Below are 11,397 nucleotides of genomic sequence, written 5' to 3' on the forward strand. Positions count from 1 at the left end.
TTCCTCCAATTATAGTTCTCATAACTCTAAATGATCTTAAAATAGGTCAAGGTCTCACCGTTACTAAATGAAAAATTAAATTATGTAATATTTTCATAATTAGTTTCTGAAGAATATAAAACTCTTAGAATAGAATAAACATAAGACTGAATGAAAGAAACAGCAACTTCTAACACTATTAAAATACATTGAATCAAAACCAATAAAAATACCATAGTCCCTAAAATTTCATGTGACTGCCTTATTAAAGTAATTAAAAGATGACCGGCAATAATATTAGCAGATAAACGAACTGATAAAGTTAAAGGACGAATAATATTCCTAATAAATTCAATCATTACTATAAAAGGTATTAAAACATCTGGTGTTCCTTGAGGAGTTAAATGAACCAACATATGATTAAAAAAATTAACCCACCCAAAGATTATTATTCTTACTCAAATTATTAAAGATACTGTAACTGTAATACAAATATGCCTTGTTCTAGAAAAAATATAAGGGAATAGACTCACAAAATTATTAAGTATAATAAAAGTAAATAAAAATATAAATAATAAAACATTTAATTTATTAAAATTAATTAAAGAAATTTTAATTTCATTAACTACCCCCATTAAAATTAATTTTCATACTATACAATATTTTCTTGATAAAACTCAATATAATTGAGGAATAAATAAACTTAATATTAGTATCCTTACTCAATTTAAAGAATAATCAATTCTTCTAGAAGGATCAAAAACTCTAAATAAATTAGTTATCATTTAACGGTCCATTTACTTACCAAAACTTCATCTTTTTTAATTTTTGTTAAATAAATTTTTAAAAAAAATCCTCTCATTAAAATTATATAATAAATTCATAAAATCCATAAATACATTATTAAAAATAATCAATATATTGGCTTTATCTGAGGAATTAATTAAGAGTACTAATAAATATTACTATAAATAATTTAAAAAATTATTACTTTACACTTAAGTTACTTAATTAAATTAAATTAGACTATTTTTTATTCTTCAATAAAATCTTCTATATAATCTATAAAATTTTCCACTCCCCTCCCTTCAATAATAATAGGTATAAATCTATGAGCCATTCCACAAATTTCTGAACATTGTCCTAAATGAAAACCAGGTAAAGATATATTAACTCTTCCCTGATTTAACCGCCCAGGAACAGCATCAACTTTAATTCAAATAATAATCAACTTTAATCAAATAATTTCAATCTCTTGCCTTTCTACTATTAAAACAACCAATTTATTTAAAGAAACATTTATAATAATTCATAAAATTAAAACTACAATAATTAAATTAATTAATAAAGTAAAATCATGAAATATTATTATTCATTCTATTATTGGAGAAGCAGAATCTTGTAATATTAAAATAAATCATTCTTTCATTTTTTACTTAATTTGCAATGAACCTTCTAAATATGAATGTATTAAAGGAGGAGCTAAATGTAATCACTCTACTGATACTATTAAATAATTTTTAAATAACACTAATCGCTCTACTATAAAAGATTCTCAAATAATATAAATTAATATAAGTATTCTTACAATTGAGATTAATGAACCAATTGATGAAACTATATTTCATATTAAATATCTATCAGGATAGTCAGAATACCGTCGAGGTATTCCTCTTAATCCTAAAAAATGTTGAGGAAAAAAAGTTATATTAACCCCAATAAATATAACAAAAAATTGAGTTATTAACCATTTTGAATTTAAAGTAAATCCAGTAATTAAAGGAAATCAAAAAATAAATCCTCCAATAATAGAAAATACAGCTCCTATTGATAAAACATAATGAAAATGAGCCACAACATAATAAGTATCATGCATAACTATATCTAAAGAAGAATTTGATAAAGTAACCCCTGTTATCCCTCCTAAAGAAAATAAAAAAATAAATCCAATAACTCATATTATTACCACTCTAAAATCTACTTTCACTCCTATCATTGTAGCTAACCATCTAAACACTTTAATTCCTGTAGGAACAGCAATAATTATAGTTACTGATGTATAATAAGCTCGGGTATCCACATCTATACCTACTGTAAATATATGATGACCTCATACAATAAATCCTAATCCTCCAATTGAAATTATAGCATACATTATACCTAACCTTCCAAAAGACCCCTTTTTACCACATTCAGTAAAAATTATATGAGAAACTATTCCAAATCCAGGTAAAATTAAAATATAAACTTCAGGATGACCAAAAAATCAAAATAAATGTTGATACAAAATTGGATCCCCTCCTCCAACAGGATCATAAAAAGAAGTATTTAAATTTCGATCAAATAATAATATTGTAATTCCTCCTGCTAAAACAGGTAATGATAATAATAAAAGAATAGTTGTTAAAAAAATTGCTCAAACAAATAATGTAATTTTATCTATTGATATTAAATAAGGTCGTATATTAATAATTGTTGAAATAAAATTAATAGACCCTAAAATTGAAGATACCCCCCTTAAATGTAATGAAAAAATTACTAAATCAGTTGAAACCCCAGGATGTCTATCTCTAAGAGATAAAGGAGGGTAAACAGTTCATCCTGTTCCTGCCCCTTGATCAATTATTATTCTTGCTAATATTAAAATCATAGAAGGAAATAAAAGTCATAAACTTATATTATTTAAACGTGGAAATGCTATATCAGGAACTGTAAGTATTAATGGAATTAAATAATTCCCAAATCCTCCAACTATAATTGGTATAACTATAAAAAAAATTATAATAAATGCATGAGCAGTAACAATAGAATTATAAATTTGATCATTATTAATTAATTGACCTGGTATACCTAACTCTATCCGAACAATCAACCTTAACCCTGCCCCTACTATCCCTGATCAAATTCCAAATATAAAATATATAATACCAATATCTTTATGGTTAGAAGAAAAAAATCATTTATTAATATAATGACACAATTAATTTTAATTAAAAAATTATTTTTTCAATGTAAATGAAATATTTTAAATTAAATTAAAAATTAAAGTAATACACCTAATTTAAATATTATCTAATTTAAGTAATATGTCTGATTTAAGTAATAAACTGTAAATTTATTCAAAAATATAAAACTATTTTATTACTAATAATATTACTAAAAATAATATTAATAAAATAATATTAATAAATATTAATTTAACTTTATTTTTTTCTACACTTAACTTAAGAATTCTTTTAGGAACAAGAACCAATATACTTCTATTTCTTTGAATAATAATTGAAATAAATATAATTTCATTTATCCCAATTTTATACTTTTTAAACACCCCTTCCAATAAAGATATTTTTATAAAATATTTTCTAATTCAAAGATTTAGATCCTCTTTAATATTAATATCTATATTCTTTTATTCTTTAATAAACTATTCAACTTTATTTTTAATAATAATTTTATTATCCATTTTAATAAAAATAGGAACCTGACCATTTTTATGATGATATATACATTTATTAATTAATATAGATTGATCAAGAAATTTTTTATTAATAACTTTACAAAAAATTTTACCTTTCTATCTATTTCATAATATTAATTCATTTAAAGAAACTCCTTACATAATTAATTTAATTTACTTAATTTTAATTTTTAATTTAATTTCCAGATTCTTTATAATTATAAATACTAATTTGTTAAAACTTATTATTAGATCCTCATCTATAAATCAAATAACTTGATTCCTAAATTTATTAATTTGAGACTATTCAATATGATCTTATTACTTTATAATTTACTTTATTATTTTATTTTTAACTACACTTTTATTTAATTTTTTTAATTTAACTTTTATTCACGATATTCATTTTATTACATTTTATTACAAAATTTTAATTTTAATTTTAATAATCTTTTTTACTATATTACCTCCAACAATTAATTTTTATTTAAAAGTTTTATCAATTAAAATTTTTACTTTAAATTCATACTTTTTTATTTCATTTATTATATTATGTTTATCAACAATTTTTGCTTTCTTTTATTTAAAAATTTTATTCCCCCTTAATTTTATTTTTTAAAACTTCTAATTATTTTTATTTCAACAATTTTATCAAAATTGATAAAATACTTTTAATTTACTTAATAACTATTTACCTTACATTATTTTATTGAATATTTTAAATTCAAATGAATAATAGTTAAAATATTATAACATTTAATTTGCACTTAAAAATTATTTTTATTAAAAAATTTATTTTTAATTAAAACCAAATAGAGGTAAATTAATGTTAATAATTTTATTGAAATTAAAGTTCTAATTAATTAAAATGTAGTTTAAAAAAAACATTATAATTTCATTATAAAAATTTATAATTATAATATTTTAAATGCCACAATATATTGAATATTTCATTATTGTCCATCAAGATGTTATTTACTATGTAATTTGATTTATTTTCTAAAATATTTTTATTCCTATAATTTTAATTTTTTCATAAGATTCTTAAATTATTACATAACTTAAACATTTTGTAATTTACACATTAATAAAATATTCAATTTTCATCTACATTATACTTATTTATTTTAACTAAATAATTTACTTTACCTATTTCTATTCTTTTTATCCTTTTAATTTATTATATAAAATATATTTTTTACTAAAATTAATTTCCTTTAATATTTTTAATATATTAATATATTAAAAATTTAATATTCTATCAGGTCTAAATTTTATATTAAATTAAAAATTTTAAGATCTTTCTTTTGCCTCTTTTTCTTAAATTTCTTCCAAATCCTATGAGGAAAACCAGTTTTCCATTCCTGACAAAAGTCACTCGATAAAAATAGTTCACTTAATTAGAAATTATTGATTTTATTTAATCTATTCCTTATAAATATGATTAAAGTTTCCCCCTCCCTATTAATAGATATTTATTTCCCATTTCTTTTAGATATAAAAATTAGCATTTTTAAAAAAAATGCTTCAAATTTTTACAAATTTTTACAAATTTTTTACAAATTTTAATTTTTAATTAAATATTAATAAATAATTAATTAATAATATAATATTATTATTATTATTATTATTATTATTATTAATATAATTAATAATTAATAATTAATTAATAATAAATCTAGTTTTTTCTCTATTGTTACAATTTTTCATGAGTAAAACATCTACTGATGATAAGAAATAAAAAATTATTTATTATAAAACTGTTTAGCCAATGAATTGTTGCCATTTTTTTATAAATTGCACTTAAGGCTAAAGTTTCTAGTTTTTTCAAAGTACAATTCATTAAAAAATAGAAAACTATAAATTAAATAATAAGTTTCTAGTTTTAAGTTCAGTAAATTGAAAACTTTACAAAAAATAAATTGTTTAAACAAAAAAAAAATGCACAATTAAAAAAAACTAGAAGTTTCTAACCCTAAGTACAGTTTAGGAAAGAAATAACAATTAATTGTTTAAACAATTTAATAAATTGGTATACTTTTGTTATACATCAGAAACACTCAAACATTCTTTTAATAGGTTTTTTGATTAATTTTCTGAATGATTGAAGCTGAAAAAAATATAGTTTACGATTTTATGATTTTTTTAAAATTTATTGTTATTAAAAAAATGTTTAAAAACAAAATTTTAAAACCGGGCTCGTGAGATCGATAAAAAACTTAATTACGAAGATTTGGAAAAAAAGAAAAATCGTTTTGGCAAAAAATTGTGACTTGTAGAGTGATTTGGAACGATACTTGCGCCGCCATAAGCGAATACATGCACGAGTCCCGGCATGCCGCGCTGGACATTTTATTTTTTTTCTCGTAAAGTTATTGTTGTCCCATAATTAAATTTATAGGAAGGATTCTTGACTTTATAGACAATAACTACAAAAAAAAAATTTCAAATCGAAAAGGTATTTTTTTCAAAATTTTGATTCAATAAATTTTTTTAAAATTTTTTCGGGCAAAAAAAAATTTTTTTTTTCTTTTTATTTTTTTCTTTAAAGTGCTTCTTATTATGAGTATTTTCCAAAAAAAATTATCTTAATCGGTTAACAAAGAAAAAAGTTATGTGCCTTTTTTGAAAAACCGACCAAAATTTTGAGTAAGCGGTAACTCAAAAAATTTTGAAAAAACTTTTATACATTTTTATTCCATGTATATGAGGGAACAAATTCAGTAAGTATTATTAATATTGCTAAAATCATCGAAAATTCTTCAGATCACTTCCCGTGGAATTGCTCTATTACGTATATAAAAGTTGAATATTAGGATTTAAAATCAACTTTTTATCACTGAATATTATTAACAATTTCAACTAAATCTTATTACCTTCAGATGAACATATGTCACTTTCTAACCTAAAATCAGTATCATTACTGGTACTTGGTTTGTTATTTAATAATTCATTTTCAGTACGCTGTAATAACCTTCGTTTTTTGGTATGTATTCGATTTTGGTCTCGAATAATTTCTTTTCTCTCCATTATAATTTATCGTTATTCAACAATAATTGTACAAAAACACTGTAAACACACAATTTAACTGAATACATCAGAGACTAAAAAACAAGTGCGGATTTTCAAACACTTAAAACCCGGTTGGATAATTATCTTATTTAGCTTGGTGAAAATAAAACGCACATTGCAAATGATATATTAAAAAAATATTTTAATATATTTAATTATTAATAAAAATATTATTATATAATTATTTTTATAATTAATATAATGAATAATATAGTTTATTACATAAGTTTTAAATATGCCGCGCTATAATGGCCGACTGGAACCTGATTGGTTAATACGTGTCACGTGATTTATTCTGAATACTTGTGCATCAGAATGCTAAAGTAAACAACAAACTTTCGAGAAAATTCTTTTCGTTGATTTTCTTTTCTACTTGTGTTTAATATTTATTCTACTTTGTTCTTATTTTCAAAAAAGTGTAAAACAACAAGGTACGTTAAATTGATTTACGTTTTTCCATAATAAACATAAAATACTTATAACTTTATGTAGGAAAATATGATGCAGTGTAGAAATATAAGCAAAAGTAGGGTTAGGATTAAAGTTTGAACTAAAGTACTGTTTCTTCACATATATTTTATTGTTTTTTTAAAGGTTTTCTTAGGTTTTTAACATTATCAAACTGATTGGTGACTTGATTAAAATATTATTAACAATTATCAATCTCCTGTATTATTTTTAACCAAAAATAATAATACAATAAATTCCTTAACAGGTTTGAAATGTCAAAGAGAAAGATTTCCGAAGACGAATTAAAAGTCTACCAGCTTTTTGAATTTGCCAGTGAAGATGACAATGGTCAGAAGCAAATAGATTTTGTTTATAAGGGATGGATTTTTTATGACGACCTAACATGTAAACTAGTAACATATTATCCACCACCTCCTTATAATAAAAAAACATGGGAGGTTTTCAATAGCTTGGTGAAATCGCAGCTACCACCGAAAACAGATTGGCCTACGTTTCCAATCAATTTAAAAGGTCATGCAGGTAAAGTAAAAAATTTAAATATTATTATTTAATTATTAAATTAAATGTTTGCTTTTTCGTTTCTTAATTTTGTAAATAATTTTCCTTTTAAAATGTTTTCAAGTTTAAAATTAATGTACTGAAAATCATTGAATTCTTAAAAAGTATTTATCAAAAAATTTGAAAAGAATTGAATACATTTCAAGAATTTAATCAACATTTTTTTCAATAATTGAATTTCTTCAAGAAAATGTAATTAAAATTGTATTGAAAATAATTTAATTCTTGGCAAGATTTTTATGAAAATTCTTTAAAATAATTTTATTGTTTTGAAGAATTGATTTCAACTTTCTTGAAAATAGTGGAATTTTTTTAAAATCATGTTTATAGAAAATGTTGATTGTAATTGAATTTTATAAAGATTTTCTTTTCAGTTTTTAAAATAATCGTGTTTATTATCAATTGAAATTAGTTATTTTTCTTTTAAATTATTGTAAAATTATTCTTAGAAAATTAAATTCTTTTAAACAATGTTATTAAAGTTTTTGTAAATAATTACATTTTTTAAATAATTTCATTAAATTTGGTAATAATAATGTAATTTTATTTAATATAATTTTAATTGAAAATTTTAAAAATAATTGAAATTTACAAAGAATTTTATTAAAAACTTTTGAGAACAATTTAATTCTCTGGAAAAATTTTATTACAATTTTTAAAAATAATTGAACCTATTTTTATTAAAATTAAACTTTGTTTAAAATTAAATTTGATTAATAATTAAAAAAATTAAAATTGAATTCTTGCTAAGAAATTTATAAAAATAATATTGAATTGTTTCGAAGAACTTCATCTGAATTTTTGAAAATAATTTAATTTTTTCAAGGAATTTTATTTACAATTTTGAAAATAATGATTTTTTTAAAAGAATTTTATAAAAATTTGTCGAAAATAATTGAATTTATATTAAGATTCTTGAAAATAATTGTAATCTTTCGAGAAATTTTATTTAAATTGTATTGAAAATAATTGAATTGCTCTAAATTATATTATTATTTATGAGAATAATGAAATTCTTGCGAAAATTTTTTGAATAATTATAGAAACAAGAATATTTAATATTAAATACTTAATAAGTGAATTATTTAAGTTTTGAGTCCGTAATCTTTCAAAAATTGATGTTTATTCTTGAAATAATATTAAATTTTTTAATTCTAAAAATCATAATTAATTTGCTGGTTATATATAAAATATAAAATAATGTAAATGTTAAATTAAATTCCATTATTTAATATTATTATCATTAATAAAAATAAACTACTCATAATATATTTCAATATTTAGCAAGTTATGATGAAGCAGTCTAGAAATTAAAAAAATTGGAAAATGAACGATTTGCATACACGACTGATGCTGATGAGAAGCAAAAATCCAAGGATATGACAAAAATTATTCGTTCAAAAAAATATAATGTTACTAATAATACGAAACTTGCGATGCAAGTTCCTTCATTAGATGATGAAATTTCGGACCCATTTCTTATGCAAGATCATCATGATGCAGATGACTCCGCAAGCGATTGTGAAAGGCAGTCTGAGAGTCCGACTTTACAGCCTCCTTCAAAAAAGCAAAACTTAAATGACAACACAATTAAAGGGACTGGAAAATTTGAAATTAAAGATAAGTCGAAAATTCCAAGGGAGAAAACGAATAAAATCAACAATTCGATAAATTCATTAGAAGGTAAATTTTTTTCCCAAAACAAAGTATTTCTTAATTTTGATAATCTTATTTGTTTCATGACAAAAGTTTTTTTTTACATTTTTCACCTTTATCTACTGCATAATTTCTGTTTAAATATCATTTTTCTATTTTAGGATCCTCTAAAACTTCAGCAAAATCGTCTTCTTCATCTCTTTCATACAGAAAAAATGAACTTGGTAAAAGCAATTTTAACAAATATTATATTAAAATAAATTTTATCTTTTTCCATGAAATACTAATTTTTAAATTATTTGATTTCAGAATCTGATACACTTTCGTCAAGTTTATCCTCTTCACATGTTGAAGTCAGACAAAGTCAACTTGGTAAATACATTTTATATAAATAAAATATTAACATAAATTTGAATTTTTAGAGATTTAATTTTTTCAGATGAAATTTTGGCTATATGCAGAATAAACGAGATGTACCTAAAAGAATTGTTAAATAAGGAACGAATTTTAAATGCGAAAGTGGAGCAACTTTTATCAGACAAAAATGTTGTTTCGAAATATTATAATTTTGCTGAAGAGCACAAACTGGGAATTCCATTTCAAGAGATGGAAGATTTTGAGAAATTCGAAGAATCGCTTTTATCTAATGATTTTAAGGTTAAATTCGTAAGTATTATCTACAGAAAATTTTTAACTATCAAGATAATAGTTTTTATTATTACTATAAGTATTTTAAACTTCAGAGTCAATATTTAATATTTAATATTATTTATTAAAAAAACGATTTAAAATTTTTTAGGAATCTTCTCTCAGCATGCATTTTGACTCCACTTTAAATACGCGCAAGACCATTACAAACATATTAAAAAAGTACTTTTCGAAGAACCTTGCACTTAATTTTGTAGCAATGAAAGTTACTGGAGATAAAAAAATATTTAAGAACACAATGATGTTTACTTCTATGCTCAGTAAGCTATATTAAAAATATTAAAATTGTAATATAGGAAAAACTTTAATTTTTCTTAACAATTTTTTAACAACAGTTATTTTCCTAATCAAAAATACTAATAGTATATTCTTTTTCAGATGCCATTTCAGATACTCATAAAGATCATTTGGGTGCTCCTATTGTGGAAGGAACATTTTTAAATGAATTGAAAAATGTGTTACCAAACGTTAAAGATTGGGAAGGTGGTCGGAAGAGTAGACATAAGGAACCTGAATAATAACTTGTTTTTGTAAGTATACTGACTAAACTAAAATAAAATTTTATTATAAATAGAAAGATTTAAACAAAAAAGTTAGTTCAAATTATAGAATAATTATTGTAAGAGCATAATTTTGCATATGAATCATAATTAAATTTTAATAAGAAATAATATTTTAAAAGTAAAGACTACTTTTTGTTCAAATGCAAAATAAGCAACAACTAAAGATTTATTTAAATCGAAAATATAAATTATTTTAAAAGTTCCGAGAAAGAATTATATGTATATTTAATATTTTAATAAATATATTTTTCTTTTCAGATTTTCTTACAACTATGCGTCAAGATATTGCCAAACTATAAAAAGACTTAATTATATAGTTTTAAAAAATGTTATTTTAATTAAGTACAAAATATATAAAAATATAATATATTTGAGAAACATAATTTAATTCTAATTATTTGTTTAAAATTAACTCCTGGATCTGAATCATTGAAATATTCAATGATTCAGATTTTGGGATAACCTATAAGCTATTTTATGATATAGGGTTTTAATAGGGCGACCCCACTAGAACCCGACTAAAATCTCTAGTAGGAACCCTATCAACACGAGCGTGACAAAATCGACTAGATACCCACTAGTTTCTCTAGTTGGAGCCCTTTTTCAAATGGGGTAAACTAGTGGGGTCCCCACTAAAACCCAACCACCATTTCTACACGAGAGAGTGTATTTTTAGCAAATATTGAAAAGTTATTGGCATTTAAAAAACGGCGCCCTGGACCTCTACTCAAAATCTTCTACTATATTAGAAAAATATTTTATTTTTAAGCATTAAGCTTTCTTTTTCAAAGTTAATTATTCAAAAAAATGTTAAGCTTTCACCATTCTTTTTCAAAATAATTCATTTAAAAATTGTTTCAGTAACAGTAATGCAGGTATTATTTTTATGACAGTATCAACTCTATAAAATATACCGACAGATTGACTCAGTCG

The 11,397-nt window shown here is 21.8% G+C and overlaps 1 protein-coding gene across 1 annotated transcript; it reads left to right on the plus strand.

Moving 5' to 3' along the window:
* The first annotated feature begins 8,916 nt into the window (after nt 1-8,916).
* Nucleotides 8,917-10,419, plus strand: LOC122498377. Its single transcript, XM_043606071.1, has 6 exons — nt 8,917-9,220; nt 9,355-9,417; nt 9,503-9,565; nt 9,633-9,859; nt 9,993-10,161; nt 10,280-10,419. Exons 1-6 carry the CDS (start codon nt 8,917-8,919, stop codon nt 10,417-10,419), a joined length of 966 nt encoding a protein of 321 aa, XP_043462006.1.
* The last annotated feature ends 978 nt before the right edge of the window (nt 10,420-11,397 follow it).

Source organism: Leptopilina heterotoma, unplaced genomic scaffold (assembly GCF_015476425.1).
Source record: "Leptopilina heterotoma isolate Lh14 unplaced genomic scaffold, ASM1547642v1 Lhet_15, whole genome shotgun sequence".
NCBI classification, from domain to species: Eukaryota; Metazoa; Arthropoda; class Insecta; order Hymenoptera; family Figitidae; genus Leptopilina; species Leptopilina heterotoma.

Coding starts and splice junctions, on each gene's coding strand:
- LOC122498377 (XM_043606071.1), top strand. CDS start 8,917: ATGACAAAAATTATTCGTTCAAAAAAATATAATGTTACTAATAATACG. Junction 9,418..9,502: donor ATACAGAAAAAATGAACTTG/GTAAAAGCAATT, acceptor ATTTGATTTCAG/AATCTGATACACTTTCGTCA. Junction 10,162..10,279: donor GATGTTTACTTCTATGCTCA/GTAAGCTATATT, acceptor ATTCTTTTTCAG/ATGCCATTTCAGATACTCAT.